Genomic DNA, 23,101 nt, shown 5'->3' with positions numbered 1-23,101 from the left:
CTGGAAGTCGTGGCAGAGGGTGTATATTCCTCTATTCCTCCCAGCATTGTATTCTCGCTACAATTCGCTGTCTTTCTCCCTGTTACGCTCCAACTCATCTCCTCGACTGGGTGTGCGTCTTTCAAACTCTATAAAATCCAAAACCTTGAATGGAAACACAGTCAAAATTATACTGGGATTGAAGTTACTCATGTCCGCCATCTGCTGGTGTAAAGTGGTAACAGCGCAGAGCTCCTCCATAAGCCCTATCTCCCAATAGCACAGAATCCTTAAAAAAAAATCCTGGATCCAGACGGTGATCCGGATCACTCCCAAAATCTAGTCAGTTTTTCCTTATGCCATTTCTGACATTTCCTGAAAATTTCATCAAAATCCGTCCACAACTTTTTGAGTTATGTTGCTAACAAACAAACGGACCCAATCACATAACCTCCTTGGTGGAGGTAAAAATGGGCAAAAAAAGAGGAAACAAGTGGTATTTAATGGCAAAAGGTAGCTTAAATTGGCAAAAAATTGAGAGAAAAAAGGGCAAAAATGGGAAAAGTGTCAAATAGAAGTGTAAAAAATGGGCAAAAAAGTAGGGAAAAGTGGTATTTATTGGCAAAGGTAGCTGAATCAGATGGAAGTGGCAAAAAATGGTGAAAAAGGGCAAAAATTTGATAAATTTGGCAAAAACAGGATACATGGGACAGTTAAATTTGACAATTAAAGCCTCCTGTATAAGTCTGGGAAACAAACTGATTAATGTGATTAATTTCTGAGGCCAAAGTTTCTCCTTTCTAAGGTTTTCTGGGGGAATAATATTTCAAATTAAGACATCAAAGAGCCACAAATCCTCACAAGAGTCAAATGTGGCTCCACATCCACATGTTGAGTATCACTGGGCTAGAACCATCAACCAATCACTGCAAGGGAAAGGAAGAGTCCTTACACCAGTGAACATTCATGTAGGTTGTTTGCAATCATGTGATCCAAAGGACGACTGAAAGTTAGATGTGGTCAGGGAGTGAAGAACAGCTGTTCTGAATCAGTGATAAGATAGTGAAGTTAGTCTGTTCAAGATCAGAGACCAACATTATATACAACAAGAAGTGATGCATTATTTAAAGTAAATAACTTTAGAACCATATATCATAGTCTCTTACTGTTCATCCCCTCCTAAAGCCCTCTGTTTTACCGTTCTAATGAAGCTATCCATGCCTTAGAATCCCTCACGGTAGATTTTCTAGTGAGTTTGAAACTTGGGTGACTTTCCAGGGTCGTTAGAGGTTAAATCTGCAGCAGTAACTCCAATTTAATACATCTATTTATCTATTTTTTCATCCTTTTGTGATTATTTCTGCCACTTATGCTAAACAGCATCTTGTAACCCACAGTGCTTTGTGATGGGCTGTAAACCAATGGCAAGCTGTTCCATCGCTGCGTCACTTTTGGTATACGTCCTTACCTTGCAGGACAGCGGTGTACGTGTCTAATCTGTGCAGAGCGGACAGCATCATCTGGAGGTTCCTGTAGCCACAGCCCCAGCCTTTGTCCCCAGCTGAGGAGCAGAAGTGATCGGTTTCAGCACTCAGCCACACGTGGGCGCAGTCTCTGGAGTCAGTCTGATAGTACTCATAGAGCGCTTTGATCACACCTGGACACAGGTGAGCAGAGAGATGAGATCAGAATATCAGCAGCAGAGACAATGTTAATAAACCCTGGACATGTACGGTATCAGAGAAAGTCAAAGGTTACTAAAGTTCATTCCGCTAGACAACATTCCACAAAGTTAATCACGGTCATTGACTTTATTGGAGTATTTGTTGTTTTATGAGAACATAATTACCACCTGATGGGACATGATTACTAAATGAAGACATTATTAATACCAGGAGCTAAAACAATCTTCACTCATGAAGCTAGGAGGTCCCAAAGGAACCCAGAAGAACATCTAAAGATCCTCAAAGGTATAGATGGAATGCTTCATTAACTTTGCTGACATCATTTTTAAAGGAAAAGATGGAATGTTTACAATATTTGATGATACTTTAAAGGCAAAGATAGAATGTTTCAAAACTCTGAATAAACCATCATAACAGGTAAGGATGGAATGTTGTTATGCTTTGATATCATCTTAAAAAGCAGAGATGGGATGCTAAGATGATTTGATCATACTCTGTTTAAAAGCAAGGATGGAATGTTTCATAAGCCTTCATGAACTCATTTTAATAGGCAAGGCTGGAGAGTTTGAAAGACAAGATGACATCTTCAAAGGCAAAGATGTAATGTTAAAAAGATTTGATGATACCATCATTAAAGGAAAGGAAAACGTGGTCTAAAAACTTTGAACATCATTTTTAAAGGCAAAGATGGAATGTTTTATAAACTTTAAAGGAAAACATTATTTTCAAAGGAAAATACAAAATGTATATAGGATTTTATGATACCATCTTTACCAGCAAAGATGGAATGTTTTGAAAGTTTTAATGATATCATAAAGGCAAAGGATGGAATATTGGTGAAGCTGGGGACACTCAGGCCTTTTTCCTCAATTTTTGCCAAATAGTTCACCTTAGAGCCACTAACACTAGGCCAATCATACCGTGCCTGGGCCTGTTTCAGCCTAAAGTCCGGTACATTTGGCCAGTGTAAATGCAATCGTTCTGTGCTTCGGCACGGCACACTTTGCGGCCCCAGCACGGAAGGACGAGGTGGGCCTAGGCACAGCACGGATTCAAATGTAGGAGCACAAGCGCAGGAATGTGATGTAACATAAAGTAACAACAAAAGGACCTGACTCAGTGAGCTCTCATCAGATGGTTAAAGTTGTTCTTGTCGCGGTTAAAAAAAAAACAAAAAAACAAAAGCTTTTATCGGAACATTTAATCCTGCTCTAGACACAGGCTGTCCTGTGACACGAGAGCTAGTTTGGTGCAGCACTGAAAGGCATCCAAAAGTACACAGAGATGGCACAGATCATGGTGCATAAAGGAATGCAAGGGGGAATCAGATAATACACGGACAAGAAGAGGAATGACTGTAGGGGCTCATAAGAGTTAAAAAGTCTGGGTTTTATTCAGCAGAAGTGCTTGAAACTCTGATCAGGCTCCAGATTATATGCTGTGAGCGATAACTCTCCACTATGAACCGCTTTCTCTCCCTCCTCACAGGGCTCTGTATAGTTAACGTAGCTACTGATCCCAGGTCAGCTGAAATAATTCTGGTGTCAGATCAGATATCGTATAAATTTGTTGCTATTTTACAACCTAAAAAACAATACTTATGTATACTGAGTCATCAACACTTATAAATTCATCAACAGTGGATGCTTCATGTGATGACGTCGGAGCGTGACGTATCCATGCCCAGGCCTGGATGCGTTGAGCAGTGTGAGTGTGGGCCAAAGGGGGGAAAGGGAAGGGGGGCCAAATGGGCTTTAGCACGGTTAGAATACAGCACGGAATGGATGGCCTAGTGTGAGTGCGCCCTTAGTTGGCAACTTTTGGAAAAGTTGGTGGAGTTGGTGAGTTCCATCACTTTTACAAAAGTTGCCAATTAAGGACAGCCAACATAAGGGACTGTTTGTTTATACAACAGAGGTGAAATTTCACCTCTGTTAAGTAATCTGTTAATTCTTAAGGTTTTGGGACTCCAGCCAACCACACTGAGAGCCATTATCCACAAATGGAAAAAAAACTGTGAACAGTAGTGAACTTTCTCAGAGAATGTCTGGCCATCAATTCATGACCTCAAGCTCAAGCATACATGGATTATGGAGGAGGATAATGATCCCAAACACACCAGCCCCGTCTAAATGAATGAAGATTTTGGAAGTTCCTAGTTAAAGTCTGGACTTAAATCTGATTGAGATGCTGTGGCATGGCGTTAAACAGGTTGTTTATGCTGGAAAACCCTCCAGTGTGGCTTTTTCACATAGGACCAGGTAGGTTTGGATGACTTCTTTTCCTTTAATAAATAAAATCATTATTTACAACTTACTTTTGTATTTACTCAGGTTATCTTTGTCTGATATTTAATTAGTTTGATAATCTTATACATTTAAGAGGGACATATATGCGAAAAAATAAATCAGAAAAGAGAGAGTACTCCTGACAGGTCTGTCTTGGTGTTTTTCCTCCTTTAGGGCGCTGTTACAGCAGCTGTCCTCAGTCGTCTGTATTAGGTGACCTACTGTCATGTTAGTATTGTACAAACCTCCTTGTACACGTTGTAGTGATATTAGCACAAACAGAGGAGACGTTACTGAGCTGCTCCTCCTCCTCCCCCACCACGGCCCCTCCCGTCTTAAACAAACAAGAATTATGAAAGAGCCTCGAGTACAAATCAGCTCCTGCCTGGCCCTGCATGTGTGAATGTGACATTTCCTGGAAATATCTGAGCCTCTGTGTCCTCAGACTGTTGAGAAAACACGAGGAACAAAAGTGTGAAAGAAAGCCAGGAGTCCCGCAGTGCCTGCAAAGATGAGGGAGGGACTACTGCTGTTTGTCTCCATCCAGACTTAGTTTCAGCCTGTTCTAGTTCTCTTTGTTTACTCCTGTTTCAGCAGTTTAGGCTACGTGCTGGTGAAGCCTTCATGTGGAGAAGAGAAGAGACAGAACACAATCCGTGGTAATAAAATCCTTGAAAACATCAGCAGACATGTAATGGCCTGTTCACTGTTAATAAAAGCCTGGAATACCCCTGAGAGAAGTTTAAAGCTGGTTATTAAACAGGTAGGAATGAATACTGGCACCTCTCTATGACCTGCTACAGCTAATAAAACAGACTCATTTTCAGTTACTCTGATGTCTGAAACTACTAAATGATAAACAGCATGATAAAAGTACCAAAGCTTTAATAAATGTCAGAGCATCAGCCTAACCAAAGTTGGCCTTTGTCCAAACATCAGCAATATTTTAGTAGCAAAGTGTTTCCCATGCATTTTTCCAAATTAGACAGATTGAGGGGTTTGTCTTTCTATCCATCTGTCTGTCATTATTGTGAACGCCATATTCCAAAAACAACTTTCTTTAAACTTCACACATCCACTCTGACTGATAGGTCAAAGGTCAACAGACCTGCCATCTTTTCTGTATCCATGGTATCAAGTAGTTGACCGTCTTGTTTAATGTTGACTGTCCTTCGTTGGTCCTAGCAAAAATGGAGGTAAAAAGCCCAAATCCCCAGCTTCACAAACATTCCATCCTCTGCCTCTAAAGATGGCTGTGTCCAAAATCACTCATTATTCGCTATATTGTGCATTATGTAGTGAATAAGCCATTTTGTAGTGGTGTCTGAATTCTGAATACTGTTATTCACTAACCTTGCAAAGCAGATGGATACGCCCATTTCCGCGTTTCTCACTGGCGAATCCATCTTGCAAAGGTTCTGTCTGAACCGTTTGGGCCCGGTTACAAAGTGACAGGACCAATCAGTGACTAGGAGTGGAGTTGTGACGTATGCAACTGCAAAAAGAGGCCAGTGCAATAATGGCGGAAGACATTAGCGTGGATGCTGCTAAAGTGCCAGTTTTATCAGAACTTTATGACATTTCTTTGTTAAAAGAAGAACAGAACAGCAGTGAGTTGTTTTCTTTTCAAAAATGACAAAAGTCGTGTACTGACATGTCGACAGTTGCCATGGTTCGCGTCATGTAGTTCTCTATGGAGTTTACTCCTCGGCAGTGGCTACGTCACGTGTTTTGTTGCTCTGATTGGCTCCTAAAGATGTGACAGAATGTTCATCCAATCACCTTTCAAGTTTTTTCAAATCTTCTGCCCTTTCCCAAATGCTATCGAAGGTTTTCCTGATGGATGTGTAAAACAAATCCATCTGGAGTGTGAGGTTAGTTATTCACTATATAGTGCACTCTATCCCAAAATGCATTGTGAAAAGTAGTAAACAAGCGATGCTCACTAGCCCAACAATATTTACCATCATGCATAGCGGTTGCTGCTCTCAAACATGACGGACGAATGAGAGGAGCACAGGAACACATATAAAAACTTTTTTAATACTTTTTTTGTCTGTTTTTAACCAAAGTATTTCATCTGTAAGAAAATGTGAAGGATTCAAAACTGAGTAACTTTGTTGCCCCTGTGAGGATAACAAGACACGGGACCATCACCTTTATGCAAAAATAATTATAATACACAGAAAAATGTAGACTATTTTGCCACTAAGGACTCAACACTTTATCTATTGGTGTTTTTGTGAAAATAAGTTACGTTCAGTATCAGTTTGCAGCAAATTCCAACTTTTATTTCAATCCACAACTATTGTTAGAAAATGTACGAGCCATTGGTGCTAAATATTTAAATTTTGAGACAGGGATGACATCATTGCTCGTGGCCAGAGTAGCGTCCAAAATCATGTTTGTGTTTTGCAGCTGAGTCCTCTATATAGTCCACTATGCTGCTCACTATAGAGTGGTGTAGGAATGAGTCCTAAAACGCGGAAATAAGTAAGCATTTTAGCACTTCCGGTTCCCTCGTCTGAAAGTCTCTGGGATTTTTGAATGAGTTTTTGGTTAAATGCCTGAAATAAGGTCTGTGGTGAACACAAGCTCAAGAGAGTTAAACGTTTTATCCTACAACATAAAATACATCTAAAACGTGCCCCACCTTTGAATTGTGTATCTTTTCAAGTCTTAATAAAGGCTATTGCTAAAAGACAGCTAGCAAGGACTACAGCGTACCATAAGTCATAAGAAGCATGGCAACTGAGCCTGCCGTTCACTTGTATCTGCGGGTGATGATGTTAAATTCAGTTGACCGTGTTGTAGTTTAATATAGCATGACGTTAGCTTTTTACTTTTGCCAGTCAGACTAACAAACCAGATGTGATGCTTATATTATCAATTTGTGAAGATTATCTTTATGAACAAAACATGTAAGTTTCCAAAATTTTATTGGACACAGAGCTTATTTTCAGCAATAATCCAAAAACTCATTGAAAAACCCCATAGGCTCGACGCCGAGGGAACCCATACAACGCGAACTTCCGGGTTTGCCTACAAAATTACGTCACGACTGCACCACCATATAAGGTGGATAGGAAGTAGGCAATGGGTAAATGGTTTCAGACACAGCCAATGTCATGAATGTCATCCTTTAAAGCTTATCAAACATTCCATCCTTGCCTTTCTCTTTTTGTGGGGGTCTAAAGGTCATTGGGCCTGTTCTGGTTTTGTTCCAGTCTTTCTGTGGGGTCAACAGGTCATCAGACCTGTTCTGGTTTTGTTCCAGTCTGTCTGTAGGGGTCAAAAGGTCATTCGGCCTGTTCTGGTTTTGTTCCAGTCTGTGGGTACTGGTCTAAAGGTCAACAGGCCTGTTCTGGTTTTGTTCCAGTCCGTCTGTAGGGGTCAAAAGGTCATTAGGCCTGTTCTGGTTTTGGTAGCCATGCTATCAGTTAACTATTGTTTTGATATTTCCCAGAGTCACATCAGAGTTTGATGGTCTGTTGTCATGAAGAGAGCGTCTGAGCTGAGCTGACAGGAGTTTGTGTAAGCCTCGTAATAACACATGCCCAAACACACACCATGACTGTGCAGATTAGTCGGGAACACTGAATGGGAGAGGGAGGAATGTGGACGGGCAAGTTCAGGACAGAAACACAAACAGAAAGAGATATGCACATAAAATTAAAAGAGGAAATGATTTAAAGCCTTTGTTGTCCCGTTTCTGTTGATCTGTTTTTATAAGTTGTTTTTATATTTTTACTGGTGTAATTGCACATTTATATGATTAAAGTTTACACTATAAAAAATATGTTCGTAATTTTAGATAACCCACCTCCACTTTAGTCCACAGGACAGGGGAACACAGTGTCTGTGGTTTACAAAAAGAGTTTAAAGTGTTGATTTTTCCGACCACAGAACAGTTTTCCATGTAGCCTCAGTCCATTTTAAATGAGCTTTGGCCCAGAAGAGACACCAGTGTTTCTGGATCCTGTTCACATATGGCTTCTTCTCTCCATAATCCAGCTTTAACTGTCATTTGTGGATAGCACGGCCAACTGTGTTGACAGACAATGATTCCTGAAGCCATGCAGTGATTTCCAGTCCAGAATCATGCCTGCTTTTAATGCAGTGGTCCCTGAGGGCCCCTTCAGCCTTGTCACTTGCTCACAGAGATTTCCCCAGATTCTTTGGATCTTTTGATATTATGGACTGTAGATGGTGGGAGATTCCATCCTTTCTTTAAAAAGATATCATCCCTTAAATCCTATAAAACATTCCATCCTTTCCTTGAGAAGATGATGTTACCTTTAAAACCCATAAAACAAACTGTCTCCCTTTTAAGATGGCATCATGATGATGACACACATTCCTACCCTGCGTCCTGGTCCTGCCGTCATCCACCCCTGAGGCCAGCGACTCCAGAAGCTCTGCCCTCTTACTGTGAAACTCTGCAGGTCCCATCAGACCGCGCGCCACCGCTCGCTCCATCGTCCTCTCCACCTGTCGGCTGTATCCACCACTGCCATCCACGCCAAACTGTCTCTGCACAGACACAGAGGATTGGTTACTGATGAAATGTTCCAGCCTGTCCTCTCTGAACCATCGTCTTAACCTCACTGGTTATACAGAGCCTATAAAAAGTATTAACCTCTAGGATGTTGCACCCTTTTATTGACTTTATAAATCAATCATGGTTAGTAGTTAGGTAATTGGTTTTTTTGACAAAAAAAACCTTCAAAATGTCAAAGTAAAACAGATTTCTATAAAGTAATGTCAGTTAAATAAATACATGTAATAAAAAATAAGTGACTCTTTAAAGTGACTGACCTAATTCAACAGGTCCAACCAATTGGTGCTAGGAGTCTCACAATTAGTGAAATGGGGATCAGCTGAGTGCAGTGAATGTTTCTCAACAGGTGACTGTAGTATAAAGACTTGTCTCTGGAAGGTCTAGTCACTGGATCATCAGTATTCCTGGCAACCATTACACCATGAAAACAAAAGAACAATTCAAGCTACTCAGAGAGAAGATTATTGAAACATCTAAGTCAGGGAATGGAGACAAAAAACCTTTCCAAGGGTCTGAATATCAACCAGAGTTCAGTTAAATCCATCATCTAGAAATGGAAGAAATATGTCACGTGTAAATCTGCCTAGATCAGGCCGCCCTCATAAACTGAGTGACCGTGCAAGAGGGAGACTAGTGAGAGAGGCCACCAAGACACCTATGACTACTCTGAAGAAGTTCCAAGCTTCAGCTTGAGATGGGAGAGACTCTGCAGACATCAACTGTTGGCCGGGTTTTTCACCAGTCACAGCTTTATAGGAAAGAGAAAGCCACTGTTGAAGAAAACTCTGATTAAATCTGGACTAGAGTTCACCAAAAGGCATGTGAGAGACTCCATCGTCAAGAGGAACAAAGTTCTTTAGTCTGAGGAGTCCAGAATGGAGCTTTTAGAGCTTTTGGCAACAGACAAGATGCCAAACACTGCACCATCCCAGCTGTGAAACATGTTAGTGGCAGCATCATGCTGTGGGGATGCTTCTCAGCAGCCGGCCCTGGAAGGCTTGTAAAGGTAGAGAGATCTTTTTAAGTCTGTTAGAGAACTACGGCTTGGGAGAACATTTATTTACCAGTAAGACAATGACCTGAAGCAAACCAGCAACAAGAAGAATGTTTTGGCCTAAAAATGAATCAAATCGCAGTGTCAGTGTGGTTGTGGCTGTAACACCTGGCTATCACTCATCAAATCCTAAACCCTGACTATGGAGCGTTCCTGTAACCTCTCTCCTCATCACCTGCAGCTTCTTGAACTCCTCCCTCTCCTTGTGCGCCTCCTCACGCCGCCTCCTCTGCTCCTCCTCCCCCTGCAGCCGTCGGGCCAGCTCCAGGTCAGAGTCCTGACTCCCTGCAACAGCACAGGGATAAAAGGTCACCAAAGTACCTGAGTGATGTCACAGAGGTGTGGAGGTTAACTCACCTGCTCCATGGTCTAAATGAAGCTCCACATGTTCCTGTAGAGAGAAGCTGTTGGAGCAGAGGATGGAGCAGAGCGGACACTCAAACCTCCTTTCTGATAAAAAACACAGTGAGAGAGAGAGGTTGATAGGGGCCTATAGAGGGTGAAAGAGGACAGCCACACAAAATCTGATAAATGGATAGCATTAATTATGGATATTTTGTCTCAGACAGAGCTGGTCTGGGATGTCTTCATCTGGACTGGACTGGTTGTGTAGATGCTACACATTTCCTTTAAAGATCATGTCTTCTTTAGAGCTTTAAAACATTGCCTCCTTGCCTCCTAAGATTATTTCATCTTTAAGAGTCCATAAATCATTCCATCCTTTCCTTTAAAGATTATTTCATCCTTTCCTGGACTAGGGCTTAACGATTAGCAAAAATAATCTAATAGCCTTTTTTACCCCCAATACTGTGATTGCAATTCAATATAAAATTATCATATGTTCCTCTTTTTGTGTACTTTTCAACTAATTCAAAAAATAAATCATTCTATATAATAACCTACATTAAATCAGGAACACTTATCGTTAATTTAACCATTTTATTGCAAAATGGATTTACAGTTCTACTTGTTGGAGAAGGCTCTGCTCAAAAGATGCTGCCTGGGTTTTTCCAAGCAGCTGCTTCAATTTTCTACGGAGCACATGGCTAGAAACCCCCATATGGACAGACACATTTATGAAAATGTATATTGAAAACAATGAAATTATTTTAGAAGAAATTAATCCATAGTAGCATGAATCTGAATATGAGGGTGCAACAAGCTTTAGGCTATAAATGAGGAGGCTGGGGGGGTGAAGCTTTGCTAGCAGCAGCAGCATGGTGCATCAGCATTAATGTAAGCAGGGATTAGTGAGAAGTACGTCATATTTAAATACATCGCTGTGTTGAAAGAAAGAGCTGTGATTGGCTGTAGGAGCTGGGAGGCAGTAATTGGTATCAGCTGGCTATCAGCTGATCATGGCTGGGGTAATGACCTCTGTGAATTAACACCACGCTTTATCAATATTAGAGAGAAGGAACAAGGGCAGAACAGTCAAAAAAAAAAATTGAATGGCAGTTATTTTTGCTCATTTTGCAAATTTGTTATCAATTGCTTTATTGAAGAGATTATCATTTTTATATCGCTAGTTAATAAATGAGAGACAGAAAGGAGGATTTCTGTAAACCATCTTAGAAAAAATGACACTCGAATTTTCGCATAATGTGCATAAAATCTCTAAAAATTACCAGTATTAAATGATTATTTTGACACATTTCAAGTTTAAGAGATTCTGCAACTTCTGCGATTTGTAAATTGCAGCGGGCCATGTTGCAGTGATCGTCAATTGGCGGCCCGGGGACCACATCAGGGCCCCCACGTCCTCCCATCTGGCCCCCACGGCATCACCAAATTCAGAACATGTGCAGAGGGAAATTTATGTTGTGGTATTTTTTTTTTTTTTAATAAGCTCCCAACAGCTATTAAACTCCAAAAACAGTTGAGATTGAAACAGTTTCATCAAGATGACTGTTTCCATCCATTTTATTTTTCTCAGAAAAAACACTTGTCAGCCCATTCCTGATAAAACTGCCATTTTCTATGTCAACCTTTGGCTTCAGGTATATTCAGCTAAAATATCTCAATCGCCCCCTTGTGGCTGGCTGTGATAACTAGGACTGATCTCACTGTTAGGGTCTAACTACTACATACATTTTAAAGAAAATTAAAATATTTAAACAAAAACATGTTAATGAGATAATTTAAAAACAATGTCTTTAGTTTTTTAAGAGGTCGCCCCCCCAATGGGCCTGTATAGGAAAAACCCGGCCCATGTTCATATGTAGTTGATGATCCTTGCCATATTGTGATTTTATCTAATTTGCGATTAATTGCCAAGCCCCAGCCTGGATCAGCTCTTAGAATCAGCTCGTCTACAAACAATACTTCGTACCTTGCTGTTGGCTCCTTAAGGACTCTTCATGTGGTACCCTTCTGTCTTTTCTATGTCTTTAAAATCATTCTTCCAGTCTGTCTACAGGGATCTACAGTACTTTCATTAGATTAATATAAAGAAATTTTGGGGGCCTTTTGAGGGGCTTGGGTCTTGATTTTAGGGCCAGGGGTCCTCCTCTTTCTGACTGAACGATATCTACATCCCTCAAAGACACATCTTAACCACTGGAAGTAGTTTAATGGCCTATAATCTCTAAATCAGTATTACCTGTGGATGTCTGGTAATTTGTTATTATCACAGAGAATGTCTGTGTTCAATCCACCATGTCTGTAATCTATAAATTGAAAGTTCCAGGGTAAAATATAACTATATTTAATAACACAGAGGTAATACTGATATAGAGCTGTAAATGTATACCATATACTTAATTCACACCAATAGAGACTATCTCTGGAGGACCTTTTGGGCATACAGCCCAGAATGCTGCCTTCCTTCCTCAGATAGTAAAACCCCATGGTTATATTAGACTGACCTGAGGAGGTGGCCCCTGATGATGTCACGGCTGGTGATCCCGCCCCCAGTGTTGTCCCTGAACAAACAATCAGACATAAATAAACACACGATGTAAGAACGCCGTGTAGTCTTCTGCATAAAACATGTTCAGAACAGGATGATCACTGTTCATTCAAAGAACATCACAAAGCATGCCACAAGGGCGACCACGCCCTCTCTGATCCACAGCCGACCACGGCGTCTCTGATCAAAATCCAACCACGCCCTCTCTGATCCACATCCAACCATGCCCTCTTTGATCCACAGCACATGCTGTCAGTGTGGAGTCCATCACATTCATGTTTTTACTTTTATTTACACAAATAAATCATTTTTTCAAAGCAAACAACAGATCAGGTAAAGATATGTGCCACAGAGGCCTAAACAGGGCTCATATAAGGGTCTCTACTGGAAAAGGATTTAACAGAAATAATGATTTCATTTAAAGGCAAACATAAAGGCTAAAAGAAGAGACAAAAAAATTAACATTTAAATATGAGTGAATAAGTTTAAAAAAAGATGGGACAGTAGCTGATGGACAGTTACTTTGGCTCATGGACTCAGCAGCAACAGGAGTTACAAAAAGATATACATCTTTCCCCTGAGTTGACTGTACTTTGTTAGCAACTTATGAAAGAGAGGTTTAAACTTTTCAGTTACCACTAGTTGTCAAAAATAGAGGGAAAAAGCCCACAACATCCCCAGCTTCATGAACATTTCATTATCTTCCTTTGAAAATTATTTTGTGTCAAAAGTTTATAAAATATTCCACCCTCTGCCTTTGATGATGATGTCATCCTTTCAAGAGCTGAAAATATTCCAACCATCTTGCCTTTGAATATGTCGTCTGCTGAGTCTGTAAAATATTCAGTCCTTGTGTTTTAAAGATGTTGTCTGTTGAGTCTATAAAATATTCCTTCCTTGCCTTTGAAGATGTCGTCTGTTGAGTCTATAAAATATTCCTTCCTTGCCTTTGAAGATGTCATCTGTTGAGTCTATATAATATTCCTTCCTTGCCTTTGAAGATGTGGTCTGTTGAGTCTATAAAATATTCCATCCTTGCGTTTGAAGATGTCATCTGTTGAGTCTATAAAATATTCCATCACGACTTTTAAGGAGGTCGTCTGTTAAGTCCATAAAATATTCCATCCATTCCTTTGAAGATGTCGTCTATTAAGTCTATATAAAATTCCATCCTTGCCTTTGAAGATGTTGTCTGTTGACTCCATAAAATATTTCATTCTTGCCTTTGAAGATGTCGTCTGTTGAGTCTATAAAATATTCCATCCTTGCCTTTGAAGATGTCATCCAGTGATTCAATATAATATTCCATCCTTGCCTTTGAAGATGTCATCTGTTGAGTCTATATAATATTCTATCCTTGCCTTTGAAGATGTCGTCTGTTGAGTCTATATAATATTCCATCCTTGCCTTTGAAGATGTCATCTGTTGAGTCTATATAATATTCCATCCTTGCGTTTAAAGATGTCGTCTGTTGAGTCTATATAATATTCCATCCTTGCCTTTGAAGATGTCATCTGTTGAGTCTATATAATATTCTATCCTTGCCTTTGAAGATGTCGTCTGTTGAGTCTATATAATATTCCATCCTTGCCTTTGAAGATGTCATCTGTTGAGTCTATATAATATTCCATCCTTGCCTTTGAAGATGTCGTCTGTTGAGTCTATAAAATATTCCATCCTTGCCTTTGAAGATGTCATCTGTTGAGTCTATATAATATTCTATCCTTGCCTTTGAAGATGTCGTCTGTTAAGTCCATAAAATATTCATTCCTTGCCTTTGAAGATGTCGTCTATTAAGTCTATATAATATTCCATCCTTGCGTTTGAAGATGTCATCTGTTGACTCCATAAAATATCCCATTCTTGCCTTTGAAGATGTCGTCTGTTGAGTCTATAAAATATTCCATCCTTGCCTTTGAAGATGTCATCTGTTGATTCTATATAATATTCTATCCCTGCCTTTGAAGATGTCATCTGTTGAGTCTATATAATATTCTATCCTTGCCTTTGAAGATGTCGTCTGTTGAGTCTATAAAATATTCCATCCTTTCCTTTGAAGATGTCATCTGTTGATTCTATATAATATTCTATCCCTGCCTTTGAAGATGTCATCTGTTGAGTCTATATAATATTCTATCCTTTCCTTTGAAGATGTCATCTGTTGAGTCTATATAATATTCTATCCTTGCCTTTGAAGATGTCATCTGTTGAGTCTATATAATATTCCATCCTTGCCTTTGAAGACTGGGTGGGGGTTAAATATCCTGATAAACGGGGGTTGCCCCTTTGTTTAGTTAAATGTTTTTGTGGTTTTATGGTATATTTTGATCATTGTTGTAAATATTTTTGTCTTAATCAAATAAAGGATTGTCTCATGTTTGTTTATCTCCATAGTGTGTTCATATGGTCCTGAGAGAATCAGCAGCAGTTTATTTATTTCACACAGCCATTATAAATGTTCCATCCTCCATGGATCAAATCCAGCCATCCTGTAGTTCTGGTTGGTCTGGTTGGTTTTATGTAAACTTACTGAGCAGTGCTCTTCTCTGTGGTCATCAGTACATAAAACTGTATGGTGTGTTGTTCCAGTCATAGTCTGCTTTATCAGCAGATTCATCACATCTCCTCCCACATCTCTGATATCTCTGGTATTTGTTGGCAAGTTCTTGTTGATCAAATCTGATAAAACCTCAACCGTTCAGGGCCAATAATAACCAAATCTTTCTGTAAATGTCAGCAGAGAATCAGATCTTTAAAGGTGGAGTCTTACCTTCAGGTGAAGTCTGCTCCATCAGGTGGAGCTCCACATGATCCTGCAGGATGAAGCTGTTACTGCAGACCACAGCACAAATAGGGCACTTCAGCTGATCTCCTGACAAAGGACAAGGGGCACAGAAATGTTAGAACCAGGACGACGAGGCACAGAAATGTTAGAACCAGGACGACGAGGCACAGAAATGTTAGAACCAGGAAGATGTTTGTTTTGAGATGTCTGGGTGTTCTCTGACTACCAGCTCCTCCATCTCTAATTTTTTTCCTTCTGTCAGTTAAGTTTTACCCTCAGATGTTTTCAAATAAGCAGTTAGATTGAGGCTGTAAGTGACCAATAATAGTGGCATACATAGATATACACTAATATTAATATCTAATGGGACATTTTGGTCACCAAAAGCCTGAGTGGATACAAAACCATTACAGAGACGATAAATGATCCGATACAGGTTCTGATGTTAGCATTTAAAAATTCTACTGAAAAAAAACATACTCTCATTAATGTCTGTTATCAGCATAAACACAGACAAAAAAAGGCCTCAACAGCCTTGGAGGTTAAATTGACTATAATAAAGACACAGACTGACCTCTAGTGGACACAGACAGGTGTTTCTGTCTGTCTGGGCTGTGATAGGTCGTCTCACTGCTTATTTTCTGTCTCTGTGATGATGGACTGATGGATTCAGTGTCTCCACATGATGAACCACCACTCTCAGTGTTTACACCAGAGACGCCGCTGTGACCCGTCCTCCAGCTCACCTCGGAGAAGGAGACAACTGTGGAGTTTTTTCCTGCAGAGCAGCGGGATGAGGACCTGGACTGATCCCGATAGTTCTCCTCTGCGTGGGCGGAGCTGACGTGGAGGCGGAGCTCATCATATGACACGCCACTGAGAGAGCACAGCGGGCAGCTCATGGCGTTCTCCTCATGGCTCAGCAGGAGGTGGGTCTTCATGTCCTCCTCCAACAGGAGCTCCTCGCCACAGATCTCACAGGTCAGCATGGCTTCACAGACACAAAATAAAAATGATAATATTAAAATTATTAATAACAATAATAATAATATTTGAAATCATTTAATCATTTTTAATGAATAAAAAGTAAAACTCCTCATCAGTGAATCTCTGAGTGTAAATGTTGATGGCAGTCGTCTCTGACCTCACCAGGATGGTTCACTGACAGCTGGAACTAAAAGAGGTTTTTCTGTGTGAAATCACCACCAAGCGGTCACAGTGTACCGAGACTGTGTCTACAGATATTTCTATTAAAGATGCAGTCTGTAATTTTTAAACTGGTAGTGATTAATCACCTAAATATATAAAATATATTATTTTTTATTAAATCAATTTAATCTCAGATTTTTGTATCTTGACTGTTTCTGTCAAGGCTGATACCAGAACTGAAGATTAACCTCCTCAGACCTCCACGTACAAATAAGGACTTAACATTTGGCTCACCTACGACAGGTTTCATTTCTGCTGTTAGGATTTCAGAGATATTTGTCCAGAATGTCAATGTCTCATACTTAAAATGGTTGGAGAATGTGCTCTGAAATTTTTATGTACTTTTGTGAAATTTCACTGCATTTTTGTGAGAGTTTAGGATATTTGTTTGGAATTTTTATTTCAAATTGATCAGGATTGCTTTGAAATTTTCAGGTATTTCTGTGGAAATCTGATCGTGGATTAGTAAACTTTTTAGAAATATAGCTAACCTGGAATGGGAAGGTGGCCTCTGAAATGTTTCAGGGAATTTCAGGGAAATTTGTTTGGATTTTTCAGGGAATTTTCCATCATTTTCATAGAATCTTAGAGAAAGCATATGTAATTTTTCAGGGAATTTTAGAAGAAATTTCAGGGTATTTTTTATGGAATTATTTTACAAATAGGTCTTTGGTCATTTATTTGAAGTTTAGAGACTCTGTGTGGATTTCAAAGGAAAATTTCCACTTAGAGACCCTTTAAGAAGAAGAGTAAATGTTTCTGATGCTCTCCTTTAAGCAGTGCTTGTGGTCCATCATCAAAATGAGTCCCCCATCTGGACTCATCAAAAACACTCAAACATCTGCTCTAAAGCCGATCCAGGTCTGGATTTTCTGCAGAAACAGGGCCTTTATCATTTTTGGTCTATTTGGGCTGAGAAATTAATTGCAAATTAGATCAAATCGCAATATGGCCTGCTGAAATTTTCAAATCGCAGAAGTTGCAATATTTCTTTTACTTGAAATATGTGAAAATACCAGTTTAATAAATCAGTTTTTGCAGCAGCAAAGATTTTAAGCACATTATGCAAACATTCAAGTGTCATTTTGTTTTTTATAATGGTTTACAAAAATCCTCCTTTTTGTGTTTTATGTCTGTTTTTCTTGATCAAAATGAGTGAAATGAAAATGACCTTAAACAAAGCAAAGGCATCTCATTTTCAATACAAGCAAAAACAGTCTGCTCATTCTAAATAAAACCGATGAAGCCTAGCGTTACTTCATGAAAGTCATACCCCAACTGCAATCAGCCGGTACCCAGCCTCACCTCCTCCAACCCAGCCGCCTCCTTTATTGCTTAAAGCTTGTTGCACCTTCATATTCAGATTCATGACACTATGGACTAATTTCCTCTAAAATTATTTCATTGTTTTCAATGCACATGGTCTTATCTATGGCATTATTTATTACTTGAAATTGTCAAAAAAAAAAAAAAAAAAACATAAGATTAACCCAAGAATATTAAATCGCAATATTGGGAAAAAATAAAACACTATTAGATTATTTTTGCAAATCGTTCAGCCCTAGTCTAAGCTACTTCCTGTCCAGACACAAGGCTGAGTTTTTAGACTGATCAGGTCCTACTGGTCTTAAAGAAGAGGGAGAAACTAAAAACATATTCAGACTAAAGCTCAGCTCTCTGGAGGTTAAAGCAACTATTCAGCTGATACCAGTACTGCTGTTTAAAATACTTCTTTTAGTCTCAGACTCCTGGTATGTCTACATTTCCTCTCACATTTGACCAGAGCATGTCCAAAAGCTGACTTTTTCTGCTCTACAAAAACTCTGTGATTTAGCAGTTAGGTTTACTAGAATAAATCTGATTGGACAGAACAGATCAACACTGAAAACTGAGATCTGTTCATCTACATCACAGGTGTCAAACTCAAGGCCCGTGCAGTGGTGCAGTTTTACCTGGCCCTCAAGTTCATTTTTTATTTTAATTAGAACTGGCTCACCCGAATGAGGTCTGCAGATTTCCTCCAGTACAAAAATGAAAATTTAACCTTGAAAAAAATCCTTGTTAAGTCATAAAAATCTGGAAAAGTAGAGCGTAGAAATAATTAGATAAAAGTCAGGAATAAGGGGAAGAAATTAATTTGAGTTTTCATTTCATATTTTCATTTTGCATCCCAAGATTATGACTGAAATTTAGGATTTTGACTTTTTATTTCATATTTTGATATTTTAAATTCATAATTTTGACCTTTTCTCTCGTATTGTGAACTTTAAGGTTAACACTTTATTTTAAATCATACTGCGACCTTTTAAACTCCTAATTTTGACTTTTAATCTCATATTTTGACCTTTTAGAGAATTTTTTTCTAATTTTATCATCTATTTTGACCTCTTTATTTTGTATTTTATCTAGTATCTTGACCTTGAACTCATGATTTTAACTCTCTTTCTGAGATATTTGCTTTTTAAAATCTTATTTTGATTTTAGTTCTGTATTTTGACCTTTAAGACTTCTAAAGTAGACTTTTTAATCTCAGATATTGAGCCTTTAACTCATTTATTTATTTATTTGACACACAGTAACATTGATGCTGTGATATTTTATCATTTTGCCTTTTTTTTTTTTAGAAATCTTGAAATCCTTTATCATCACTGTTTAATTTTCCCTATAATTCATTACCTGTGAAAACACAGTTGACAGTTATTGGTTGAATCTTGACCCTCAGGTTAGAACTAAATACAGATTTCGGCCCCTGCTGTGGTTGAGTTTGACACCTGTGACACCTGACGATGGCTGATGTTTGTAAACAGCGCTGATATTTTCAGCTGAAGTTAAACTGATGCATTTGTGCATCCCTGCCATACCAGCTTAAAGTCAGAGTTACCTACTGATAAATGCTGTCTAGTCAGAACAGCTGCACAGCTGATTTAATGAAAACAGGAGCTTTTAAATGTACTTTTCACCATCATGCTCTTTTTGTCCATCTCATCCACAAAATTCAACATAAGTGGGAAATTCCACAGAGTGATGACATGATCCATTTTATAAGATCTGTTGTAACAAAGACTAAGGAACTGTGCTATAGGGGTAGAGGAAACCCCCCTCTTTAACCTCTCACCATCCAGGCTGATTCTTCTAAATACCTGAGAACAGAGTTAGACACCTGTCTCACCTTTTCCCGGTATGCCCTCTCTATCTACAAAAAAGCACAACAGCGCCTCCACCTGCTGAGGAAACAAAAGAGTTTTAATGTCAGCAAACACGTTTTAACCCTTTGACCCTCACTCATAGAATCCATTCTCAGCTTCAACATCTCAACCATGTACAACTCCCTCACCATCAACATAGAACCAAACTTTCTCACAAAGTTCATCAGGCCAGCAAAAGGTCTGGTTCACGTCAAACCACCCCTCTCTGAACGGTGCAAACTAGGGGTGCACCGATTGCAATTTTCTGGCTGATCACCGATCTTTAAAAAGCCTGACCTGCCGATACCGATTTTTTATAACTGACAGCATACATCTTCAATGTTCCAATCTTATTTTATTGAAAAACATTGAACAATATCTATGAAACAATATAAACTTGTTTTAACTGCACATGAGGTAGTTCTCTCAAATATAAATTAAAAGTTTAAAGCATTGCTGTCCAAACTACTGAATTATATCAGTTCCTTTAGTCTTTCATTTTTCACATTTTAGTAGGTAGAGGCATATGAAACCGATCTTATCCACCGATCTTATTTACAAGGATCGGCCGATCACCGATCTCCTAAAATTAAGGAAATCGACGCCGATACCGATCTTGGCCGATCAATCTGTGCACCCCTAGTGCAAACACTCTGATCAGGAAAGCCACCCTGATCACAGAGGACCCCTCCAGCCCCTCCACCATTCCCTCCAGTTACTGCCATCAGGCAGACGGTACAAAGTTCCTCTGGCCAGAAAAATATCTATGAAAATCCTTCATTCCCTCTGTAATCACCACCTTAAACACTCTTAAACAGCCACTCACAACACTTGTTTTTATCAGTTGTTACAATATATTTTTGTTTTTCCTTTTTTTAATCAGCTGTTTCTTTTAATACCCCCCCCCTTTATAATGGCTGAGCTTTTGGTTTTAAACGTGTTTTTAAATGTGATTTTAAATGTGTGTTTTTATGCAAGTTCTTATTTGTTGTTTGAGGAGTTGTCACTCCTCAGAGAGAAAAAAGTTTCTATCTTAAATAAATATAGTACGCAAAACCAAAGTTAAAAAAGGTAAAACAAAGAATAACAAAATAGATAAAATTAAATTTAAAAAAAAACAGTAAAATAAAATAAATGTTAGATAGAAAGTGAGACCCCAATATTGTGGCGTTAATTATTAATATTATTATTATCGTTTTCGTGATTATCGTAGATAAACTCGGGTTCAATGTTTAAACTTTACAAAATCGTTATCAACTTTTCTAAACAGAAACATTAATGTTTGTTTAATTTATGATAAAATATTGATAAATATATTTTGATATATTCATACATAGACATAATATACGTAGACGCCGCATTGGCCAGTGGGCCATATGTCAACGCTGCTGCCATTTTTCTAGAGGCATTCCTGGGCAAGATGCCTCCCTCCTGTGCTGCTTGGGTCTGCACTAATAGATGCCCAGAAGACACAAGATCACATGGAATAACATTTTATAGGTACGTAAAACTTTTTTTTTTCATCGTATTTGGCTAAAATGACAACACATTCATAGCCTATTTCCTCAATGTTGTTGTTAAGTGGATTAATACCCTCTGCCACTGTCAGTAAAATAAGATTCAATATAAAGCATATCAAACAGAATCCAATTAAACAATCCAACTGTATAGATCAGAGTTAATTTTGGTAGATATTTTTAATTTTAGTCTTAGTTTTAGTCTTTAAATGAAATGCATTTTAGTTTTAGTCATTTCTACCCTTTTTAGTTTTAGTCGACGAAAACTCAAAACATTTTAGTCTCGTTTAAGTCCATAAAAGTCCTCACATTTCAGTCTTTACTTTTAGTCCAAGCATTTATTTTCTTGACTAAATCTGGTACCAAATCATGTTAGTGTGTTCTCTGCTAAACCTGGGGTCCCTGCTTTCTACAGCTGAGAGGCAGAATAGATACAGATGCATTGTATTTTGACAGATTTATCCACAGTGGAGAAATATCAATGAATGTCCGATGAAAACTAAATTACATTTTAGTCTAGTTTTAGTCATTTTGACAAAAAACTAAACTTAGTTTTTGTCAGTTTTAGTCATCACAGATCTATTTTTGTTAGTTTTAGTCTAGTTTTTGTCATAAAAAAAAGGCTGTCGATGAATAGTTTTAGTCAACAAAATTAACACTGTAGATACCGATTATTGTTATTTTTATAAGATATACTGTATTGTAACTTAACCATGGCATGTTATTGTGAATATAATCATTTACTAAAATTTTCTCTAAGCGTGTATGTGTCATTTAAGTTCTTAAACGTAAGCAACACAGACGCACCTCCAGATGCAGTATATTAATACTTGAATTGTCTATATTTTTTGGCTCTGATAGTCATTTTGAACATTTAATTAAACAAAGAAATATACCCGTAAACCACTTTATATACGAACGACTCATTACCATCACTTAAATGTAAAAGTGTGTGTTTTTTTAATCAGAAAACCTTTCATCCCTAAGATAGGCTTCTTGCATTTGTTTATGGAACGGTCTTGCCTCTGGCAATATGGCGGACACGTTGACGTAAAGCGGCAGCGGGCAAACACGGTCAATGAGGCGTCTACGTATGTCTATGTATTCATATACCTGAGCAGGTAGTCTGGGAATGAAGAAGAGTGCTGTAGAATCACACTAAGGATATTTATGACTCCTTAATCTTCTGTTTTAGTTCAATGTTTAGTGACTTTTCCGCATGTACCACGTGATCAGTTCAGTTTCATTTTTGTAAAAATAAATACATATATTTTCATGAAGATATAACAAGATTCATATATGCAGAAAAACCCAGGATGGTTTTATATTTCTTAAAATTTCAGATTATTTGACGAGCTTCGACAGAGGAGGAGGAACACTGTCGGCAGGTGTAACGGTCATAAATTTTGCCGTGCAGACTGCTGACAATGACGCGTGTTAACATACCGGGTTATTTACATTAGCACAGAGATTCTGAGTGTTAATCCGAGATAAATCTACTTACTGTTCCTGGTGTGTAGTCACAGGAATAACCCGGGTCACATCTGTTTTCGTTCTGATGATTCCAAACCGCCATGGAACAGTTCTTTACTGAGTTTAAATCAGGGTTGTAGACGTGTTTTTAATTGTTTACCGCCACCTGCTGGACTGGAGGATTAAATCTGTGTACTGGTAGAAACTAAACGATTGTTCTCGGTGTTTAGTTTAGAATATCTTAATTTAAAAAATACTGTGACTGATTTAAATCTTCTTCTAATGTAAAGTTTATTGGTATTTAGAGAAATGTATCAAATTTAAAATTTGATAAATTTTAAAAAATGATGATCATATGGAATTATATTAAAACAGGAGCATGATGATAACCTATTCTAATTCACAGAGAATCAATGGGATAAATAAATTAGTATTTACATATTTATCCTGATTC

General features: G+C 38.5%; 1 protein-coding gene across 2 annotated transcripts in view; it reads right to left on the bottom strand.

Moving 5' to 3' along the window:
- LOC121513375 (zinc finger containing ubiquitin peptidase 1) overlaps window positions 1-22,805 on the bottom strand; it is a 30,841-nt gene extending 8,036 nt beyond the window's left edge. The window contains exons 1-8 of one of the 2 annotated variants that reach the window (XM_041793099.1): window positions 22,679-22,805; window positions 15,838-16,254; window positions 15,249-15,350; window positions 12,435-12,491; window positions 9,925-10,017; window positions 9,743-9,852; window positions 8,317-8,485; window positions 1,448-1,636 (exon numbers count right to left, since the gene is read on the bottom strand). In XM_041793099.1, the coding sequence (XP_041649033.1) occupies window positions 1,448-1,636; window positions 8,317-8,485; window positions 9,743-9,852; window positions 9,925-10,017; window positions 12,435-12,491; window positions 15,249-15,350; window positions 15,838-16,252 (1,135 nt within the window). In that variant the 5' untranslated portion in view covers window positions 16,253-16,254; window positions 22,679-22,805. The remainder of the gene's footprint in view (window positions 1-1,447; window positions 1,637-8,316; window positions 8,486-9,742; window positions 9,853-9,924; window positions 10,018-12,434; window positions 12,492-15,248; window positions 15,351-15,837; window positions 16,255-22,678) is intronic. The other variant, XM_041793101.1, reaches the window with a different exon arrangement.
- Window positions 22,806-23,101: the final 296 nt, after the last annotated feature.

This window comes from Cheilinus undulatus, linkage group 8 (assembly GCF_018320785.1).
Source record: "Cheilinus undulatus linkage group 8, ASM1832078v1, whole genome shotgun sequence".
NCBI classification, from domain to species: Eukaryota; Metazoa; Chordata; class Actinopteri; order Labriformes; family Labridae; genus Cheilinus; species Cheilinus undulatus.
The sequence above is the reverse complement of the archived record's forward strand: the minus strand, read 5'-3'. Positions and strand labels throughout refer to the sequence as shown.